The sequence below is a fragment of the Pongo pygmaeus genome, chromosome 15, assembly GCF_028885625.2.
Source record: "Pongo pygmaeus isolate AG05252 chromosome 15, NHGRI_mPonPyg2-v2.0_pri, whole genome shotgun sequence".
In the NCBI taxonomy this organism is placed as follows: Eukaryota; Metazoa; Chordata; class Mammalia; order Primates; family Hominidae; genus Pongo; species Pongo pygmaeus.
This window is the reverse complement of record NC_072388.2, coordinates 68,006,895-68,030,453: the sequence shown is the minus strand read 5'-3', so window position 1 is coordinate 68,030,453 and position 23,559 is coordinate 68,006,895. Positions and strand designations below refer to the sequence as shown.

Here is a 23,559-nt window from a genome sequence, read left to right as displayed (position 1 = left end):
GCCTTTGCACAGGGCTCTTAATACCTTGCCTAAAGGAATGAGGGGTTGAGTGGAGTAAGGGGGTGTGTTTAGCTTACATCTTCTGATGCTAACCTTGAGGGCAAAGTCAAGAAGCAGGCCCCATCACAGCGATGATTTTTGCCTCAGTGATTCCAATCTCCCGTGGACTTGGGCTGTCATCATCATGTTAGTTACTAAGGGCACATCATTTAAAATGATCCCAAGGCATTTAACAAATAGCCATGAATTTTGAATTACTGAGTATTAGGCAAAATGAAATCATCCTATAAATGCCTAGAATGAACATTAAAGATTATTTGTCTGGGTGATGGGTGGAGACCTTAGGCTGAGAATGGTTGAGTTGGGCACAAAGGTATAGATATTCTGGTTTCTCTTTTTTCTTTTAGTAGAGACAAGGTCTTGCTATGTTGCCCAGGCTGGTCTCCAACTCCTGAGCTCAAGTGATCCTCCCACCTCAACCTTTCAAAGTACTGGGATTACGGATCCTCCCACCTCGACCTCCAGAAGTGCTGGTGTGAGCCACTGGGCCTGGCAGATATTCTGTTTTTGGTTTTTTTGTTGTTGTTTGTTTTGAGATGGAGTCTTGCTCTGTCACCCAGGCTGGAGTGCTGTGGCACGATCTCTGCTCACTGCAACCTCCGCCTCCAGGGTTCAAGCGATTCTCCTGCCTCATCCTCCCCAGTAGCTGGGACTACAGGCGCACAATATTCTGTTTTTACTTAAGCTGCTTCAATTCAGGAGAGACTATGCTGTAGGTCTTAGTGAGCCATGAGTATCTCAGCCCATCCTGCAGAGTCTTGTTTTCTTTTTTCTTTTTCTATCATGAACATTAAACGTAATCCAAAACTCTTTATTATGGAAATGTTCAGCCAGGCTCATGCCTGTAATCCCAGCACTTTGGGAGGCCAAGGCAGGCAGATCACTTGAAGTCAGAAGTTGGAGACCAGCCTGGGCAACATGGTGAAACCGTGTCTCTAAAAAAAATACAAAAATTAGCTGGGTGTGGTGGTGCTTGCCTGTACTCCCAGCTACCCAGGGAGCCGAGGCAGGATAATCAGTTGAACCTGGGAGGTGGAGGCTACAGTGAGCTGAGATTATGCCACTGCACTCCAGCCTGGGTGACAGAGTGAGACTCTCAAAAAAAAAAGAAGAAAAAATTGTTCAAGCATACACAAAAGTAGAATAGTATAGTGTATGCATCTATAGCGATTGTCCATATTAATCATCTATCCCTCTACTTTTTTTTCTGGAACGTTTTAAAGGAAATTCCAGACATACTCCATTTCACCCACCTCAGTATGCATCTCTAATTGATAAGGATTTTTTTCTTTTTTAACGTAACCATAATGCCATTATAATACCTAAGAGATGTAACAATACTTCCTTAATATGAAGTATTTAAACAAAGTAGAGAGATACCAATCGGATTTGACAAAATGTTGATGATTTGTTAAATTTACTTCCAATATTATTATTATTACTGGTAGAAGGATTTACTTATGATGTTTTGTTTTTAAGACATTATTTGTTTTAGAGAAGTTTCAGGTTCACAGCAAAATTAAGAGAAAGGTACGGAGGTTTTCCATGTACCCCTTATTCCCACACCTGCATAGCCTCCCCCATGGTCAACATCTTCCACCAGAGTGGTAAATTTGTTAAAATTGATAAACATATACTGACACATCATAAACACTCAGAGTCCCAATGTTCAAAAAATGAACCTTAGGGTTCACTTTTGGTATTGTATATTCTATGGGTTTGGACAAATGTAATGACATGTATCCATCATTACAGTATCATACAGAGGATTTTTACTGCCCTAAAAATCTTCTCTGCTCCATATATTCAACCCCTGCCTCCAAGCCCTGGCAGTTACTGATCTTTTTGTTATCTCCATGATTTTGTCTTTTCCAGAGTATCATAGAGTTGAAGTCATACAGTATGTAGCCTTTTCAGATTGGCTTTTTTCATTTCGTAATGTGTACTTAAGGTTTCTCCATGTCTTTTCACTGCTTGATATTTCATTTCTTTTTATCACTGAAAAAGTTTCTGTTTGGTTGTACTACAGTTGATTTATCCATTTACCTACTGAAGGACATCTTGGTTGCTTCCAAGTTTTGGCAATTGTAAATAAAGCTGTTGTAAAATAAATCCATGTACAGGTCTTTGTGTAGATATAAGTTTCAGTTCCTTTGGTTAAATACCAAGGAGCATGATTGCTGGATTGCATGATAAGAGTACGTTTAGTTTTGTATGAAACTGCCAAACTATCTTCAAAGGTGGCTGTACCATTTTGCAGTCCCGCCAGCAATGAATGAGATTGCCTGTTGTTCCACATCGTGACCAGCATTTGGTGTCATCTAGGTTTTCTCCTACTATCTTCTAGGAATTTTATAGTTTTGGTTTTACATTTAGATTTATGATCAATCTTGAGTTAATTTTTGTGAAGGGTGTAAAGTCTGTATCTAAATTCTTTTTTATACATGTGAATATTTAGATGTTTCAGCACCATTTGTTTGAAAAGACCATTTTTGCTCCATTGTTTTGTCTTTGCTCCGTGGTCAAAGATCAGTTGATTATACTTATGTGGGTCTATTTTTGGCCTCTCTATTTTGGTCCATTGATCTATTTGTGTATTTGTTTGCCAGTATTATACCGTCTTGATTACTGTATATTTGTAGTAACCTGAAGTCAGGTAAGGTCAGTTCTCCAACTTTGTTCTTCAAAATCGTGTTGACTATTATGGGCCTTTTGCCTCTCCTATAAATGTTAGAATCATTTTGTTGATATGCATAAAATGATTTGCTGAGAATTTGAGTGGGATTGCATTGAATCCATAGATGAAGTTGGGAAGAACTGATATCTTAAAAATACTGAGTCTTGGCCGGGCACGGTGGCTCAAGCTTATAATCCTAGCACTTTGGGAGGCCTAGGTGGGCAGATCACCTGAGGTCAGGAGTTCAAGACCAGCCTGGCCAACATGGTGAAACCCCGTCCCTACTAAAAATACAAAATGAGCCAGGTGTGGTGGTGGGCGTTTGTAATCCCAGCTGCTCGGGAGGCTGAGGCAGGAGAATTGCTTGAACCTGGGAGGCAGAGGTTGCAGTGAGCTGAGATTGCGCCATTGCACTCCAGCCTGGCCAAAAAAAAAAAAAAGTGAAACTCCGTCTAAAAAAAAAAAAAAAAAAAGGAATATCTGTCCATTTATTTAGTTCTTTGATTTTGTTCATTAGAGTTTTATAATCTTTCTTATATAGATCTTGTAAAATCTTGTTAAATTTATACCTAAATATTTTATATTTCAAATTCCACTTTTTCATTGCTGGTATATAGGAAAGTGATGGACTTTTGTATATTAACCTTATATCTCGCAATCTTGCTAAAATCACTTCTGTATTTTTTTTTAAAGAAACACTACAGATACACTTAAAAGCCTCTTTTACTATGTGTGTTTATCCATAAACAATATAAAGTATTGTTTTGTATATTTAAAAATACATGCTTTGATATTATCCCTTTCATATCCTTTTGAAACTTGCTTTTATTACCATTAGGTTTTCAATATTTACTCATGTTTGTTTACATGTTTCTTGTTCACTTTAACTGCTGTATGATGTTCCATTGTGTTTAGACTCCACCTATTTTATATTCCAGTGGAATTTATCCATTCCTGAATTGTTAGATATTTATGTTGTATATAGGTTTTCTTGATATTATGACCAATGCTTCAGTGAACTTTCTTGTACATTCCCTTGTGCCACTTTGTGAGAATCTGTCTAAATTATAATGTACATTTCCCTGATACCGTATAGAATTTGAGATCTTCTATAATATGTTTGGTATTTGGGTTTCCTTTTCTGAATGGTTATATTCTTTGCCTCTTTTCCTATTGGAGTTCTAAGAATTATTTGTAGAAATTCTTTGCATCTTCTAGATATTAAGCCATTACCAGTTTTGTGCACTGCAAGAATTCTTATAAATTCAGGCAGTCCTGTTCTGGTCCTTCAGTTTACTCCAGGGGCCAGTTTGCTGGAGTTAAGTCAGCTTCTGTTTTTACTCCTGGGCTCCCTTTATTCTTACTTAACATTTTGGAGTTATGCTACTAAGGCAGACAATCCCTTCAACTGTCCATCAGAATGAATTTGCTTTGTCAGTTATGGTTCATTTTTTGTTCAATAAGGCAGTATAGAATAGTGGTTAAGGGTCGGGGCTATAGAGTCTTTGCTGCTTGCTTTTGAATCTTAGCTCAATGACTTTATTGTGTGATGTTGGCATATTACTCTTTTGTACTTGGCTTTATCATCTATAAAACCAACGAGGTAGAAGAACTATTATGATGACCATTTTATGTTTGATGAAACTGAGGCAAAGGGAGATTACGTCAGAAACATGAGCAAGTAGAAGAAACATGTGCGCCTCTCTATTAACTTTTTGCTTTTGCTAGAGACATGAGTATAGAGAAATACTTACCTAATTATAAAAAAATATAGTAGCAGAAGCAGTGATAAGTCACTGACTCACAGCCTCAGTATTGGGAGAAAACCATAGGAGTGGAGACTATAGAGAACTAAAGTGCCCATACCTATGTGTGTTTGTAGTGTGGAAAACCATTTGTGCATTTTTCATTAAAATAAAGTGACAAAAACCCAAGCCGTGATTTTCATGACCTTAGCTTGATGTTTTACAGAGTGGTAAATTTGTAAGAAATACATAATTTAGATACTATCCTAGGCCAGAGAAATCATAGTTGAAATAGGCCAATCATAAAGAGAACACTGTGGGCCACACTTAAGGCATCAGTTTGGTGGACAACTTGATTTGGACTGACAATGGAAGGAAGAAGAAATTCAAGAAACAAAGGAATTCAGGTAGCAAAGACAATTTCTTTCTAGGAGCAGGAGAATAAGTATGATTTGGCTTCTGTATCTTCTATTTTTTATTATAAAAAAGAAATCTTCTATTTTGCTGTGGCAAAAAGTCAAGCAGTATAGGAAGGTATAAAGTAAAAATTAAAACGTAAAAGTTTTCCAACAGTATATACCCAAATTGAAAGGAGGGACTCAAAAAGTTATTTGTACACTTGTGTTCATAGCAGCATTATTCACAATAGCCAAAAGATGGAAATAACCCAAATGGTCATCGATCGATTAGTGGATAAACAAAATATGCATACAAATATATATACGATGGAATACTATTCAGCCTAAGAAAGCAAGGAAATTCTGATAGATGCCACGACCTGGATGCACGTTGAAGACATTATGCTAAGGGAGTGAGCCAGACCTAGGAGGAGAAATATTGTGTGATTTGACTTATATGAGGTTCCTAGAGTAGACAAATCCATAGAGGCAGAAAGTAGAATAGTGACTACTTGGCCGGGCACAGTGATTCACGCCTGTAATCCCAGCACTTTGGGAGGCTGAGGTGGGTGGATCACAAGGTCAGGAGTTTGAGATGAGCCTGGCCAACATAGTGAAACCCTTTCTCTATTAAAAATACAAAAAATTAGCTGGGCGTGGTGGTGGGCGCCTGTAATCCCAGCTACTCGGGAGACTGAGGCAGGAGAATCGCTTGAACCTGGGAGGTGGAGGTTGCAGTGAGCTGAGATTGCGCCACTGCACTCCATACTCCAGCCTGGGCAATAGTGCGAGACTCCGTCTCAAAAATAAATAACAGTGACTAGGCGCTGGGAGGAGTTATTGTTTATTGGGTACAGCGTTTCAGTTTGGGATGATGAAAAAGTTATGAAAGTGAATAATGGCAATGGCTGTACAACAGCACAAATGTACTTAATGCTGCTGAATTGTACACTTGAAAATGGGTAAAATGGTAAGTTACATGTATATGTATTTTACCACCATAAAAAGTCTCCCAACACCAGCCTACCCGTTATAGTTGGCACTATAAACAGCTTCTTTTATAGCCATCTAGATAACGGCTATGCAAATACAAGCATAGATACGCGAGTATAAGCATACTGTCAGTGTTCATTCTTTGGAGCACTCATGTAGGTGCCAGGTATTTCCCAGTGAACAAAACTGACAAGGTTTCTGCTGTCATGGAGCTTTTAAAAATTCTGTTTTATGCAAATGGATATTGATGTGCATACTGTTTTATACCTCATTTTCCCCCTTAACGGGTATCTTTGGACATCTTTCTGCATTAGCTCTTGTATAGATCTGATAACTTAATGGCTTTATAGTATGCCCTTGTATGGATGTGCTATCATTTGTGGCTGCATTTTTCATTGAATGGAGTAAGGGAAGTGGAGGTGTAGAGCTTGCTATGGTTTGCTGCTGTTGTAAATTAAATTTTTATTAGGAAAATAGTATAGCCTTCTTATAAAAAGTCAATGCAAAAAAAGTAAAAGTAAAAAGTAAAAATGGGAAAAAAAAAACAACAACCAACTCAGACCCAAAGTTATGCAGAGTTAAGAGCTGGGCTGAGCCGTATTCTGTCTAGATCCTATTACTGTAAGAGTCAGGTGATTTCTTAGTTATCATTTGTATGGTGTCCCACAGTCAATGAGATCATGTCAAGAAGATTGCTTTGAAAACCATTATGCTAGAAATATGACTTTAAAGTTCTTTGATTGCAAGCAATGGAAGTCATCTCAGTTTGTTTGTTTCTATTAAACAAACGAAAAAGGACTTCCATGAAGGGGTTCTAGGTAGCAAATGAAGAAATATTTAAACAACTCTGGAAAGAGGAACAGGGTGGCTTTTGGAGTCTCAATATCAGTGCTTATCCCTTTCATTTTCTATGTCTGCTTTAGATTCAATTCCTGGGAGAGATGAATGGCCTAGAGAACATGTGCCTATCGATGGTGAAGCAGGGAGAGTCCTGGGTTTTTGTGCTCCATGCGAATCTTATGGAGTTGGGGAGGTGCAGTTTTGGAAAGGATGGGATTCGAGGCTGGCAAAACCATCTGTCAGCCTTGCGATGTCAGCTGTTTTAACCACAGATTCTTACTTCCTTCTTAAGGAGGAGATGACCGCCGGGTTCTGCTATGGCACATGGAACAAGCCATCCACTCCAGGGTCAAGCCCATACAGCTGAAAGGAGAGCACCATTCCAACATTTTTTGCCTCGCTTTCAACAGTGGGAACACTAAAGTGTTCTCCGGAGGTAAAAAGGGAGATTCTACCTTGGGAATGTCACTGTGGTTGGGATTTTAGAGAAAAGAGTGTGAAAATAACTCCTTATTTTTCTTCCTGTATTTCATTGAGCTGTGGAATTACTGGTTTCTCATAACTTGTCTTTTCTGCATTACAGCAGTATTATATATTAGGATAGTGTGTGTCTTTTCTCTTTTCTTTTCTCTTTTTTTTTCTTTTCTTCACCTGTCTTTTTCTTTATTTGTCTTTGGCAGAAAACTTTTCACATTGCAGTCTGGTACACAGAAACACACCCAGACACACACACACACACACACACACACATATATTTGAAACAATACTTAACCTTCCTATATGTGGCACACTCTGATTTTGTTTTTTATTCTATTTGATTTCGTTTTTAAAGATTATGCTGGCCATAACTCAGATAAATGTCATGACCCACAGATGGCTCCTGTTTGAAAAGTGTTGTGTTAGAGTACAATTGGAATGGCTGGTGCTCACGCCAACCTCTTGGTGATGGCTTCCATCAACCATACTCCTTCTGACCCCACATTTCTAGTTCTGACCTCTTTTCTGAGCTGCAGATTTTCCCACCGAATATCTACCTGTGTTCCAAAAGCAACTTAAATACAATAGATCTAAAACCAAGATCATTAGTCGTCCTCTGAGTGAAAATTTCTTCTTGTCTGCTGGATTTTCTTTCTCAGTTACGACCATTCACCCAATTATATAAGCTATTAGGTTTAACTTTAAGAAATTGCTGACAATTAACCATTTTCAACTTTAAAAAGTAGCAGTTTCACATGGTTCATTCTACCTATGATCTTGGAGTCATCCTCAAACCTGCCTTTCTTACATTTACACATCTAGTCTGTCACCAAGTCCTGTCAGGTCTATCTTGAAAACCTCTCATACTCATCCGTTAGTTTGGCCTGGATTTTTGCAATGGCCTTCTGTGATTTCTGTTACCACTCTCTAATCCTCCTTTGAATTCATTGCATACACAAGTTTACTTTTAAGAATGAAGACTGGACCATGTGAACCATTGAGCCTACAGTGCCTGAAGAATAAAGTCTAAACCCCAATCTATCTGTCTGGCCTGACCTCCCTTCCCTGAGTTATAAACTGTAGCCCACCAAACTATTTGTCATTTTAAGAATGCACTGCACGGTACTATTTTGCCCTTGTGCCTTTTATTCATGGTGTTCTTCCACCTTAATTGTCCAGTCCCCACCAATTCCCCTAAGCCTTTCATTGGTAAGAGTTTTGAGTTATTTGAGTTTCTCTTCAAAGGTCTCCTTCTCCATGTACTTTCACCCTGCTTATGAAGGAAATAATTGACCCCATAGCTAGATCATATTGCTACAAAGCAAACCCTCTTGTTGCTGTTAGTTGTTTGTCCAATTGGACTGTTCTCAAGTCCAATTGGAGTTCTCAAGGACAGAGTAGAATCTTATTCTTTTTAAATACCCAAGACCTAGCACTGTGCCTGATACCTAGAAGGCATTAGTATGGGTTTACTGATTTCATTGGTTTGTACCCACAATAGAATTTACAGCCAGGCGTTTGTTTAAGATGCCCTGGGGCATATCTTTACTGCTACTTTTGCGTTCTATTTAAGTGACTGTTGGTTGTGCATTTTAGCATAGAGTGGGACTTTTTTTATGTTTTGTCTTCTTATATTCAGGTTTTAATTTTTTTGCTATACAAACCATTTGAAGGCAGGACTACACGTATCATGAATACAATTTATATCCTTTGATAGAATAAGGAGAAATACAAGATTAAAACTTTCACATCATTTGGAATCACAGTCATCAAATTTTAATGCTATAAAAGATGATGAGGCTGGGCATGGTGGCTCACACTTGTAATAATCCCAGCACTTTGAGAGGCCAAGGCAGGAGGATTGCTTGAGCCTAGGAGTTTGAGACCAGTCTGGGCAACATAGTTAGACCCCAACATGTTAGATCTCTACAAAAAAAAATTTTTTTTTTAATTAGCCAGGCATAGTGACACGTGCCTGTAGTTCCAGCTACTAGAGAGGCAGCGGTGGGAAGATTGCTTGAGCACAGGAGGTCAAGACTGTAGTGAACCATGATTGCACCACTGCACTCCAGCCTGGGCAACAGAGCAAGATCCTGTCTCAAAAGAAAGAAAGAAAAATTTTTAAAAGACAGAGCAAGATCCTGCCTCAAAAGAAAGAAAGAAACATTTTTAAAAGACCATGAGGATAGAAATACTAACAAACATTTATTGGGGGCTTATTAAGTGATCAGCCCTATTCTGAATGCTTTTACAGATGTACTCTTATGCTTACAATTACTCTATGATGTTATTATCCCTATTCTGTAGGTTAAAAAGTTAGGTCATAGAAATGTTAAAGATTTTATTGCAGGTCTCATGATTAGCGAGTGTTCTGCTGAAAAAGAAAAAAAAATAAAGCTAGCAAATTGATTTGCCAATGATCATTTAGTGTTTTCCTTGATGGCCACAGTTTTGTTTTGTGTTGTTTCCCTCCACTTTTTTTTTGAGACAGTCTCTCTCTGTTGCCCAGGCTGGAGTGCGATCGTAGCTCACTGCAGCCTTGAACTCCTGGCCTCAAGCGATTCTCCCACCTCAGCCTCCTTAGTAGCTGGGACTTCAAGGGTGTGCCACCACTCGGCTAATTTTTTTATTTTTATTTTCATAGAGATTGAGTCTAACTATGTTGCCCAGGTTATAGCCACAGTTGTTTTTTTTTTACATCATCCACTGGATGATACATGTTGGGAACTGTTACTATGTTATACTTGGCTGCCATTATTTTTAAAAAATTCTCTGTAAGAATGTCCTATCCTTCTTAAATTATTTCTATAAATCTTTTTTCTAGTTAACACTTCTGATTTGTATTAGCATTGGCTTTGTTCATATTTTTTTCCCTGAAAACTTAATAATACTAAATTGTAATGTGGACAAGGGCCACCTTGCACGAATGATCAAATGTCTGCTTTTTTCTTTTGCAGGAAATGATGAGCAAGTTATCCTCCATGATGTTGAAAGGTAAATAGATTGGTGGTGTGTGAAGGTGATTGACTTTGTTTTTCATATATGAAGAGGCAAATATCTCTTTAGACTAAAATAGTTTTTGTTTTTTGAAAAAAACAACATGAAACCAGCTGTTCTTTTCTAAAAAATATTCCTACAATAGTTTGAAATAAGTAAAGTTTTGATTTAAAAAGGAAAAAGGGTTTTGAAAGTTTTGAAAGTTGGTATGAGAGTATACTTTTTAGGTGAAAATTTAAAACAAGAGTTTAGAAGAGAAGGAACCATAATATTTAAGAACAGTAATAGCTAATATTGATTGAGTTCTTACTATGTGCCAGACGTCATTGTAAATGCTTTGTACATATTCATTCATTTAATCCTCACACTCATTTTCTAAGGAGATATTATTGTGATCTCCGTTCTAGATCAGGAAACGGAGGTACAGACATGTTAGATAACAGAAGGTCAGGTGGTACTAAAACCTGAACTTAGGCTATCTGGCCTCAGAGCCATGCTCTTCATCACCATGCCAGATTGCTAGGAGACCCCTCTTCCACCCTGTTGGCATCAGACTTGGCTGCTTTAAAGCTTTCCCTTGCTTTTTGAAAATCAAGTACGACCCCCAAATCTGTACACAAGCAGATGCATTCTGTAATAAATGAAAATACAAAACTCAGCTATTGAGTCACTTTTAAATATGCTTATTTAGCACAAAAATTATAAAATCTCTAAAAAGACTCCTTAATAGTACCTTTTTTTTAACCTGAAAGTTGACTACCTACCTTTCAGGAAATATAATATTTTTTGGGTTTAGCTAGGTTGACTTTCTTCTAGAAATGGAAAAGATGGCACCCTTGGTACCAAAGTGCTGGGACTCTGCACTATGCTTGTGTGTATGTGTGTGCCTCTGTCTTGCTCTCTTATCTCCCAGCAGTGAGACACTGGACGTGTTTGCTCATGAAGATGCAGTATATGGCTTGTCTGTGAGCCCAGTGAATGACAACATTTTTGCCAGTTCCTCAGATGATGGCCGGGTTCTCATTTGGGACATCCGGGAATCTCCCCATGGAGGTAGGGTCACTGTGCAAAAGACTGTTGGACTGTGTTGAACAGTTTGATGTTAGATTCATTGAAGATGCGATTTATTACCTCAGTATCTATGTGCAAGTGATGTCAAGGGAAAGGAAATGTGAAACACTCACATGGGGGCATAAGAGGTCTTTGGAGGCCTTATCCTCCACCTAAGTACTCAGGAGTGAGGCACCTTCGCCAGTCCTTCTCCACCCTCCTGTGACTCTCCATAAACCCTTGTACCTTGGTGTTTAGTGCCCCGAGGAGCAGAAGTTGTGGTGCTGACATGTAACTATTCTTGATTATTTACAGAGAATGGGGGCGTTATGCACTTTCCTGCATCCTAGTTTCAGGCTTGTTATTTTGTTGAAAGAACCACCGAATCTCAAATTACCTGTGTATAGGATCTTAAAATGATGGCAAATAAACTCTATTTAAAGGGGATTGTCTGTGTGAGTGCCTCCTCTGAATGTGCCCTTTGACTCTCTGATGTGTAAAATGAAGAAGTTGCTTTGTTGACTTTCTCTGAAGTTCTTCAGGAAATGCATCTTCTCAGTTCATTTCCTACAGAGAGATTTCTGTAATTCTTCCTGACTTCAAAAGGCCCCTTCCTCTAGTACCAGCCTTAGTGCCACTGCCATACCCACCCTGGCCTTTAGTGCAGATTGTAATGATCACAGCTGTGTACCTAAATTTACTATCCTGCCTGCTTTGTCTGGCAGGATCTGGGTCTTTTAACTTTTCTATATTCTAAACATTTTACATTCTGGGCTGTGCTCATTATTTAGGTTCAGGCTATAAGAGAAGCTTGTTTTTAGGGTTAGGCAGGTAAGGTAGCACAAAGTAGCACCTGTGGTCGAGTCACTGTGGGCTTGGTAGGTGAAATTCTCCTTTGTCTGAACTGCCTGATGACAGATGACTGAGTGCTTTACCTGCTCAGAGACCTGTGAAGTACTGCATATGGAGGTCATAGACTGAGAAGTGCTTTCTTTGTGTTACTCTAACAGGTCCCATAGGAGTATATCCTGCTAGGTAACTAAGTGGTTTCTTCCTCACTTGGAACCTGCTAATTTTTGTAAAATGATGCAGGGTTTCTAGATGAAGTTGATTACAGACTGGCTAGATGTTAGGGAGCATTGTGAACCAGAAGAGAAAAACCACACCATTGTGTTTCACCACGTCTTAATTTTGTCATTGTTTTTTTTTTTTTTTTTATCGTCATCAAATCTGTATGTGGTTTAAAAACTTTTCTTAAACTAATACAATTGGATTAAAAGCATAATAATCCTACCAGTAATTGGTTGTGAATTTTTTCAGCTCATGTGGAATTCAGTTTTACTTACTGTAAAATGGCTTATTTTCCCATTTTTAGTGGCCGTTTCTGTTTTGTCTCAAGATCTGATAGCTGCTATATGTATTTCTGGGTGTTATAGCTTAAAATGTGGTTAAATGTGTTTACCTTGCTATGTATAGGACTCATGGGGACCTTGTGAGTAGGGGTGACTGGTGGGATTATGTGCTGTTTTGGGGCTCCAGGCCGTTGGAGTGGTTATTAAAGAGTGCTCCGACCTGTATTCACATTCCTGATTATCTGCCTGCCGGCGGCCCAGAGGTACCTGGAGTGAACTGATTATAATTTTTCTTTCCACAGAGCCCTTCTGCCTGGCAAACTATCCATCAGCCTTTCATAGTGTCATGTTTAACCCTGTGGAGCCCAGGTTGTTGGCCACAGCCAATTCAAAGGAAGGAGTGGGACTCTGGGATATTCGAAAACCTCAGAGGTGAGCCCCCTTTATTCATAAGGTGTTAAAACTTTCCCCTGCCTCATTTCTCAGGTAATGTGACCAGCCAGTAAGTGTTGTAAGGACCTCTTTGGCAGTTATCTCTGCTGGGCATTTCTTAAGATATATAGTGTCTCTCAAGCCAGGAGAGCTTGTTTCCAAGGAATAGACAGTGACAAATCCGTACTCCTTGCTGAGGAGGAATCATAAACAGTAATCTGGACTGTAGACAGGGTCAGTTTTAGGCAATTATCTGAAGTAGTCAGAGCATCCTTTTAGTATTGCCTTCTCTCTTCAGACCCAGGGTTCCCCAGATGCACAGGAGCTCTTGGTGTGGGGTGGGTGGAGGGGAGGAGGTAGAGGTGGAGATTTGCCAAACTTGTTGCTGCTGAGCCAGGGGTTCTTAAGCCTAGGTTGGAGGGGATCCCTAAGAGGGCTTAAAAAATACTGAACTGCCAAAATTATATGAAAATTTTATATTGTATATTCAAATAAGTGCATTTTCTGTTTATCAAAAGGACTAATGACCTTTATAGTGACAACAACAAAAGGTTAAGAGCCATTGCACTGTGGTGTTCAGGACCTCATGTGTTTCTCCACATGGCACTATGAAAAGAGCATACTTAAGACAATCCTGAATGATGGCATGAATCACTAATGGGGGAATCTCAGGCATCATTAAAGGATGTGGGAATGGGGGTGAGTAGCAGGCTCTTTTATGTTCCTTAAGTCCCGTGGGGGAGGGACTACTTTTTATGGCACCTGTACATAAAGTTGGCCATGCTATATTAAAAAACTTCCGTGTATTGCTAGCTAGCTCCTCTGGAAATTCTGCATAGATGTAATTTCCCACTTCGTAAAGCAGTGTTGCAGAAGAATATCATGGAAACTAAGTGATGTTATGATTTATTTCATGGGCCTCAGATGAAAGAAGTAGTTAAGTACAGAAGATTATCTTCCTTGATGATTTTTACTCCTAGGTGATTCTCTCCATGGGGCAGTAAGAGATGGTTGGAACTATTGTAGCAGATCCGTGTAGCCCAGAGGGGTGTCCCTGTCATTGAGCAGGGCTCCCTAAGCTTCCTCAGGGCAGCAGAGATTTCTCCTGCCCCCTCTGTTGCATAGGCACCTGGTTCTTGCTTTTACAGTCTATTGAAATGTGTGTAGTGGCAGGACCCCTGATGTGCCTTTGCACTATGAACTTTAGGAGGCTTGCTGTCTGCCAAGAAGACAATTGTGTTCATCTGCAGTGTTCTCTGCTACTTCAGGCTCTTTAGGAACAACTTTTCTGCCTCATCCATATTACAAAAGGCAGAATTTGGACGAGCTACACCAGCCTTCTCTCAGCCTACTATCTCTCCTACTTATAATTGCAATGAATAGCTGGCAACTGGAGTGGGGCACTGAGCTATTCATCTCCAGTGGAAAGCTTGAGTAATTCATGGTGTCTGCAGTGTCTTGAGAGAGGAGGGGAGTGTGGATATTTTAATTCTCCCAATTCTCTCCCATTCTCTTCCACCAGTTTCTTACCGTGCATTATATGGGCCCTCCCCCACTTTCCACTTGTCTCCTCACTAATAAATATAGTTTCTTTCTTGTTAAAAGAATTGTAAGTGATGATGATTATTGTATTTTTACAGTGACATTTATTGGTTTGGGGGTTTTATGCAGAAAAAAATAAAATAAAAACAAAAAAGAAAAAAGTTCCATCTCCAGATTATCTCTGTTACTTGTATGTTTTTAAAATGTTTGTCTATCAATACAATTCTGCTCCTTTCTAGTGTCTGTAGTCACTCCAGAGGTAACTACAGTGAACAGTTTCTTATCTTTCCAGAACTTAATGTATATACTACTATGCATATGCATCCTTTAAAAAAATTGAGACAGAAGGAAGCATGTAGTAGTACTCACTGTTCTCGATTTCTTTTTTAAATTAACAATATGTTTTGGAGCCTTTTTTCATACCAACACTAACAGATCTAGCCCCTTCTTTTAATGACTGTATGGCATTCAATTTATATGATGTACCCAACAACCAGGGCTTCTTGTTTCCAGTTTTTGGTCATTATAAACAATGTTACATTTAACCTGGTTATACATCTATCTTGGCCTACTTTTGCAAAAATATCTGTACGGACTTGCTGCATCAAAGGATGCATGTTTTTAAATTTTTGATAAAAACTGTCAAATTGTAGCCCCACCACCAAAGGCTGCACTGACTTACAAATCTACCAACTGTGTATAAGATTGCATGTATCTCCAGACCTTCACCAACACTTGAACTATTGCTAGTATTATGGGGGAAAAATGATGTCTTGTTTTGAGTTCTTCTTCAATTATGGGTAAGGTTTTATAGTTTCTTTGATAACCTATGGTTTTCAGAGCCCATATAGGAGAAAAGTTGCCCAGTAAGGCTAATTGGCAATCATGACTAATTTCTTTTTGGAATAAAAGAAGGAGCATAGTGCCATGGGGCCTAGGATGTTTTTGCATTTATTTCAACTCTTCTAAGGTTCTACAAGGTTTTATGGGTGTCAGGCAGAAAAGGGGGATGAAATATCCTTGGAACTCTTCTTAACTTAGCATCCACTGGAGTTTGGGGATGAAATTACAGATCTTTTCTGTTAGAATTCCCTCAGTACAAGTTGGTTTGGGGGAAGAGAGCGCCCTTTTTCTTTTCCATGCAGGATTAGTTATGCTGAGTTGCAATAGATAATTTGTCTCTTGAGCACAGCTGCCTAGAAACCCCAACCTAGATTTTGGGGCAACTCTAAATCTGATGGGAGGACAGGCCTGGAACAGGAAAGAACTTTTTCAGGGATACTTCAAGTGTAGGGAGAGATTTTAAGGAATTTGTGACTCCCTTATAACTGCAGGTAAAATTGTGTGGCTTGTGTTTCTGAGTGAACACATGTCATATTTTTTCTAGGGATGGTAGAAAGTTTTTACCAAGTTCTTGTAGAGACCCTTGACTCCAAAAGGATAAGAGTTGCTTGGTGTTCTGATTACCCTAGGTTTTAAACCTGTTGTGGTTCCTTATCAGGTTTTTAAATGACTTCTAGCTTGTAATTGCACAGGCATGTGGGTGAATTCAGGGCCTGCTGTCCTAGAAACAGATAATCTCCTTGGAGCAGTGATGAGGGTCTCATCCTGAACACCTTCTCCTTCCTGGCTTAACCTATGTATTAGTCAATGCTTGAATGATTTCCCTGTCTTACCCCAAGCCTACACTATACCTCTCCACTTGGTAGCCTGAAGGTATAGGAGGAGAGTCACTTTTGTTCCACTGCTGCCCTGAAATAAGCTGATTAGAGGGCCGGCTGGCAGAAAAAAAAAATGTCAGCTCTAAAGAAGACTTTAATTATAATATGATCAGACTTCCTCATTGTACAGATTAAGAATAAGAAACTAGCCCAGTGAGGTAAGGGGAGGAAGAAGAGCTTGATAGTTTAGTATAGGAAGTGTAGGCTCTGAAGCCATACTTCTTGGTTACAAATCCAGGTAGTACACCTTAATAGGCATGTGATCTTGAATAAGCTACTTCACCTCTCAGTGTCTCATAATAATAAATAATAACTAACATTTATTAAGCATTACTTGCCATCTGAGTATTGACCATCATATGAATAATTACCTCATTTAATCCTTATGATAACCCTATGAGGTAGGTTCTTTTATTCTTATTTTATGATAAGAAAATCAAGGCACAGAGAGGTGAAATAACTTGTGTGTTATTTGTGTGTGTGTGTGTGTGTGTATACATATATATCGTCCTTCCCCTTTCCCCTGTTTTTCTTTTTCTTTTTTTTAGTTTTTATTTTTAGCGACAGGATCTCACTATGTTGCCTAGGCCTCAGCCTCCCGAGTAGCTGGAATTATAGGCATGAGCCACCACACCCAGTTCCCTCTCTTACTAAATCCAATAGGGTCCCTGTACATTCTAGTTTTCTTTCATCTATGCCTCCTTACAATAGAACTTTTTCAGAATTCCTCTCAAATTTTTCCAGTATGGACCTGTCATATTCTGAAGTCTGAGTCCTTTAGACTTTCTGTCCCTGAAAGTTAGACCCTTTTTCACTGTCTCATGGCCTAGAACCTGTTCAAACTTCTTACCTTTTATAACCCTGGAAATCTGCATATACTATTTATTTTGCTGCAACACTTTAGAATAGAGGTTGTAAACTAGCTGCCTATAGACCAAATTCAACCCACAGAGATATTTTGGTCTACCTGATATACTAGAGTTTGAAAAATTACAAAGTAAAATTGCAGTTTCTTACATCTCTTGAAAAAGACAAAAGATCTGATATTGTTGGACCTTTATTCTCATATGGCAATAGTCAGCCAAAACCTTTATGATGTTAGTTAAGGGTCCCACCACTTCTTGATGTCTTAATACAGGTGTATCCCTCATTTACATTACTTGCCTGGCCCTGTAGACATTGGAGTTGGAAAGTTTTGCTTTAGGGATTTTACTGGTGATGAGTGGTCACTGGGGAGGAAAGGCTTGAGTGTAAGTGACTGGATAAGAGAACATTTCACACTTACAAGTGTACATTGCTTGTTCTGACAAGGTTTCATTTATTTCATTTAGATGATTTCTGCTGTTTTCACAGGCAACCTCCTTTCTCACTGCCAATGTCCCAGTTATATCTATCTTGGGCTGTTGCAGTGCCCTCTGAACAGTTTTCAGAACTGAGATCCTCTAATGTCTAGAGAATTCAGGAAAAGCAAAAGTTTCCCCCGCTCTCACTCTACTTGTCTCATCCTTTTCATTGCCGGTTTTAGCTGTCTGCTTACTCACCACCTCTCTCCCTTCTAATCTCTTTATTTTCTGTCAGGAACTGTTAGTTCTATGACAGATAACAGCGTCTTGCTTTGACAAGGATAATAAAGAGAGTGTTTTTTTTCCCACTCAATAATAAAACTGGGGCAAGCCGAGAATCCCTGTAAAGACTTACAAGATGGTGCTTTCACTTGTCGTGTAAATGATGCATCTGAAAATGGGCAATGAGAGCAAGTTCCTACTATCAGGGGAAATTGCTCTTAGGTCTTCTCTGGGTTTGGGGACCTCTCAGTTAAATGTCTGTTTTTTGGGGCCTGTGCCAATCCTACTTCTATAGAGACCAGATTAAATGAAACTCTGCCTTCTGAACAAGCCAGACAATCTCTACCACATTGCATTTGAGGGTTGCTCGTACCATTATAGGAAAATAAAGCCCAGGGGCTTAATGTCAAAGGCTGGAAAAGGCACTCATGCTCTGATGTTTGTTGAAACTTTAATGAATGAGGCTGCCCTGAATTAGCCTCCTTCCTTTCAGAATTCAAGGCCATCAGGGTAGACAAAGATTTCTTAAATTTCTTAAACAAAACCTCAGAAGCACTATACATCAAAGAAAAAATTGACACATTGGATTTCATTAAAATTAAGAACTTTTGCTTAGCAGACACCACTTTTTTTTTTTTTGAGACAGGGTCTTGGTCTGTTGCCCAGGCTGGAGTGCAGTGGCATGATCATGGCTATTGCAGCCTTGACCTCCAAGGCTCAAGCAGTCCTCCCACTTCAGCCTCCCAAGTAGCTGAGACCACAGGCTTATGGTATCATGCCTGGCTAATTTTAAAATGTTTTTGATAGAGACAGCGTCTCTTTGTGTTACCCAGGCTGGTCTCGATCTCCTGGGTGCAAACAATCCTCCTGTCTCATCCTACCAAAGTGCTAGGATTACAGATGTGAGCCACCACGCCTGGCCAAAGACACCATTAAGTAAGTGAAAAGGACTGGGCACAGTGGCTCACGCCTGTAATCCCAGCACTGTGGGAGGCCGAGGCAGGTGGATCACGAGGTCAGGAGTTTGAGACCAGCCTGGCCAACATGGTGAAACCCCGTCTCTACTAAAAAAAAATATGAAAATTAGTGGGGCGTGGTGTTGTGTGCCTGTAATCCCAGCTACTCGGGAGGCTGAGGCAGGAGAATAGCTTGAACCCAGGAGGCGGAGGTTGCAGTGAACCGAGATTGCGCCACTGCACTCCAGCTTGGTGACAGAGTGAGACTCTGTCTCAAAAAAAAAAAAAAGTAAGTGAAAAGATGAGTCAAGAACAGATCAGAAAAAAAAAAAGCATAATACATATATTGAGTAAGAATATCCAGAATTTATAAAGAAGTACAAATCAGTAAGTAAAAAAAAATCAATTTAAAAAATGAGCAGAAATGTTGAACAGGTACTTTACCAAAGAAAATATCCAAATACCCAATAAGCATTTGAAAAGTACTGAACTTTATCACTCATGAGAGCAGTGCAAATTAAAACCACAATGAGTGTCAGTATACACCTAGAGTGTTTAAAATTAAAAAGACTTATGGTATCAGGTGTTAACAAGGGTATGGACCAACTGAAACACTCATACATTTTAGGTGAGTATAAATTGGTACAACCATTAGGGAAACCTATTTGTCAGTATCTACTAAAGCTAAACACCATAACTCCATGACCCAGCAATCTCACTCTTAAGTATATCTAAGAGAAATGAGTACCTATTTCCACCAAAGACATGTACAAGAACGTTTACAGCTGCTTTATTTATAATAGCCAAAAGCTAGGAACAATCTAAATATCCATCAAAAGAAAATGGAAGATGGATAAATAAACTGCGGAATAGCCATACAATAGAATATTACACAAACGTAAATAAACAAACTATAAATATACACATTGACACGGATGAATCTCACGGTCATAATATTGAATAAAAGAATTCAAATACAAAAGAATCTCTACTGTGTGATTCCATTTGCATGATGCTCAAGAACAGGCAAGTTATGGAAGTCAGAATAGTGGTTACCTCTGGGTAAGGTATTGACTAAGGAAGGCATGAGGGAAACTTCTGGGGTTCTATATCTTGATCTGGATGACAATTTCATGGTTGTATACTTATATAAATTTTTACTGAGCAATGCCCTTAGAATTAGTGCACGTTTTACTGTATTATGTTGTATCTTTTTTTTTTTTTTTTTTGAGACGGAGTTTTGCTCTGTCTCCCAGGCTGGAGTGGCGCAATCTCAACTCACTGCAAGCTCCGCCTCCCAGGTTCACACCGTTCTCCTGACTCAGCCTTCTTAGTAGCTGGGACTACAGGCTCCCGCCACCATGCCCGGCTAATTTCTTTTTGTATGTTTAGTAGATATGGGGTTTCACCTTGTTATCCAGGATGGTCTCGATCTCCTGACCTCGTGATCCACCCGCCTCGGCCTCCCAAAGTGCTGGAATTACAGGTGTGAGCCACCGCGCCTGGCCTGTATTATGTTGTACCTTAAAATTTAAAAAAAGAATCCAAGGCCACTGTTGTCTTCAAGTGGGTATTTATCTTCTTCCCTACGATTCCAGTGGCTGTGGCAATAACACTGGCTCTTTACAGAGCTGCCTTAAAGGGACAAAAGAGAGAGTGAGAAGAGTCAGGTGGACCTAGAAATTTTGGCGGTATTATAGAAAACTGCAACAGAAAAGCTGAAGATAACTGGGATTTGCTCGTCACAATGATTAGCTTTAGTCGGGGGCATGCCTTCTGGTTATTAAGCTACTCCCTTCTTTCTGTCTTCTACTCACCCATCTTTACCATACGTAGGTTTACAGTACTCATGCAAGTGTTCTGTCCTCTGAACTCCTTAATAAAAAGCTTGCTTTCTCCCAAGCACTGTATTCCTTTCTTAAACTTCTTTGTTTTTTTATTAATGTCATCGTCTGTCTTATAATCATCCTGGCTGAAATCTCAAAGTCCATTTGCCTCTTCTGCCTCTCCCTCCCTCTGCCATAAACATCTTTGCTCTGTGTTAGTGCTTGGCCACTCTTTTCATTCCTTAAATCCCTACCCCATTTCAGACCCATTTCCCTCTCTCCATAAGGTTCTGACTGCACTGGCTCCTTAGCTTGCGTCTCTTCTCCCTTTGCGCCACCCCCCAAAACACATACACATAGAGGATACTTTCTCCTGTTTTCTTGATTTTTCTTTACATTTTCACGTCATAGTTACCAAGATCAAATGGTAATCCATCAGGGAAAACTTCCTTGCTAGATCTCTCTGTTACATACTCTCTTAAAGATGCTTTTACTCACCATGTCCCCCAGCACCTGGCACTATTTTGGCACAGAGTGCATGTTGAATGAATGCAGCTGTCCGTAACTTCTAGAGGAAAGGATCTCTCCATTCAGAATCTCTGTAAAGTACTTATGATCTGTGGCATTCATGTTGCACATTTCAGTTGCTGCTTTTGCCATCATTAGTTATTCATATGCTATGTCTTGTCTCCAGGTAGGCCAGTATTTGTCTTTGATTTCCTTCCCAGTGCTCAGGAGCTGCTTCACAGAAAGGAGGCATTTGTCCTAATCTGTATTATTACTTGTGTTTTTCTATGAATTTTTAAGGGTAGGTACGTGTTTTATTCATCTTTAATCTCTAGTGCCTAGCACAGTGCTTGGAATATTTTGGAAACTTAGTAAATATTGAATGAATATATAGTGTTATACTCATCCCAAAATAGTCAAAGCTAACTTTTAGAAAATACTTTCAAAGCTAACTTTCTATAATGTTTATGGACCTGTTAATCCCTGAGCATAATGACATGAATCCAAATGCTGTATCTCAGGAATAAATCCTTAGAGGAGGTGTAAGGTTTCTTGCTGGGCTTTGAATGCCACCGTCAATTAGATATGTGGCAGAGAGCCAGATATTCTGGTGAAGTTGCTTTGCAGCTTTTAAGCCACAAGGTGGAGGTGTAGAATCAGTTTTGTCCACTGGAGGGCACCAGGTCACTGGTTTCCTAACCCAGTGATTCTCAAACTTTAAGGGGCATCAGAATCACCTGTGGAGCTTGTCGAAGCACTCCTTCCTGGACCCTGTACCTAGCGATTGAATTGTTGGTTCGGGGTGGGACCTTTGATTCTGCCATTATTTAGTAAATACCCAGGGCGATTTAGCAATTTTGTTGGTCTTACAAGATGGAAGCTCTGGTTAATCGGAGAGGTCCATGTTGAATTTGCTCAAGTTCACTCAGACCCAGGGTCTTTGGGGTTTAGGCCAGAGATTACTGGCGTCCATTCCTTCTCATCAGACACAAATATCTTTTATGACAAGAGACTTCGCTTCAGACCAGAGCATCTGGGGAATGCCTGGTAAATGGAGGGGAGCTCTGCAAACAAGTATCATTTCATATTCTTCCTTTCGTATTCCCCAAGTCCAGTTATTCAGAAGTAGATAATATCAAAACCTAAATCAAATGGACTTTGTTATTTTATTTTTTATTTATTTATTTATTTATTTATTTATTTTTTGAGACAAAGTCTTGCTCTGTTACCCAGGCTGGAATGCAGTGGCGCAATCTCGGCTCACTGCAGCTTCCACCTCTTGGGTTCAGGCGATTCTCCTGCCTCAGCCTCCCGAGTAGCTGGGACTGCAGGCATGTGCCACCATGCCCGGCTAATTTTTTTGTATTTTTAGTAGAGATGGGGTTTCACCATGTTGGCCAGGTTGGTCTTGAACTCCTGACTTCAAGTGATCCACTCATCTCAGCCTCTCAATGTGCTGGGATTACAGGCATGAGCCACCGCACCTGGCCAACTTTCTTATTTTAAAATCAAATGTTGACTTTTTCTTCTTAAAAATTTGTATGGTAAGACTTTTTTTCAAATATGTGTAAAAGTAGGCTGGGTGTGGTGGCTCACGTCTGTAATCCCAGCAATTTGGGAGCCCCAGGCAAGGGGATTGCTTGAGGCTAGGAGTTCAACACATGCCTGGGCAACATACACCCTATCTCTACAAAAGTATTCTTTTAAAAATTAGCCAGGTGGGGTAGTGGCAGAGTCTGCAGTCCTAGATACTGGAGAGGCTGAGATGCAGGAGGATCGCTTGAGCCCAGGAGGTTGAGGCTGCAGTGAGCCATGATTGCACCAGTGCACTCCATCCTGTGTGACAGAATGAGACCCTATCACTAAAAATAAATAAAAATTTAAAAAACAGTTAAGGTGGGCACGGTGGCTCACGCCTGTAATCCCAGCACTTTGGGAGGCCAAGGCGGGTGGATCACCTGAGGTCAGGAGTTTGACCAGCCTGGCCAACATAGTGAAACCCTGTCTCTACTAAAAATACAAAATTAGCCGGGCGTGGTGGTGGGCGCCTGTAATTCCAGCTACTCGGGGGGCTGAGGCAGGGGAATTGCTTGAACCCGGGAGGTGGAGATTGCAGTGAGCTGAGATCGCAACCATTGCACTCCATCCTGGGCAAAAAGAGTGACACAAAACAAAAAACTGATAAAAGTAGAATAGTAAAAATAAGATTTACCTATTCTGGGTATTTCACACTATGTATAATTATTCAGGGTTCTCCAGAGGAACAGAACCAATAGGATATATGTATATATAAAAGAGAGTTTATTAGGGAGAATTGGCTCATACCGTTATAAAGGTGAATGATAGGCTATGTGCAAGCTGAAGAATGGGAAAAGCCAGTAGAGTGGTCAGTTCAAGTCTGAAAGCCTCAAAACCAGGGAA

The 23,559-nt window shown here is 39.7% G+C and overlaps 1 protein-coding gene across 5 annotated transcripts in view; it reads left to right on the top strand.

Moving 5' to 3' along the window:
- The window catches only part of DCAF5 (DDB1 and CUL4 associated factor 5), a 103,228-nt gene that overhangs the window by 23,678 nt on the left and 55,991 nt on the right, over positions 1–23,559 (top strand). For 4 of the 5 annotated variants that reach the window (XM_054447411.2, XM_054447407.2, XM_054447413.2 and 1 more), the window contains exons 2-5: positions 7,006–7,149; positions 10,148–10,184; positions 11,101–11,240; positions 12,892–13,021. In XM_054447411.2, coding sequence (XP_054303386.2) covers positions 7,038–7,149; positions 10,148–10,184; positions 11,101–11,240; positions 12,892–13,021 — 419 coding nt within the window. In that variant the 5' untranslated portion in view covers positions 7,006–7,037. The remainder of the gene's footprint in view (positions 1–7,005; positions 7,150–10,147; positions 10,185–11,100; positions 11,241–12,891; positions 13,022–23,559) is intronic. The other variant, XM_054447408.2, reaches the window with a different exon arrangement.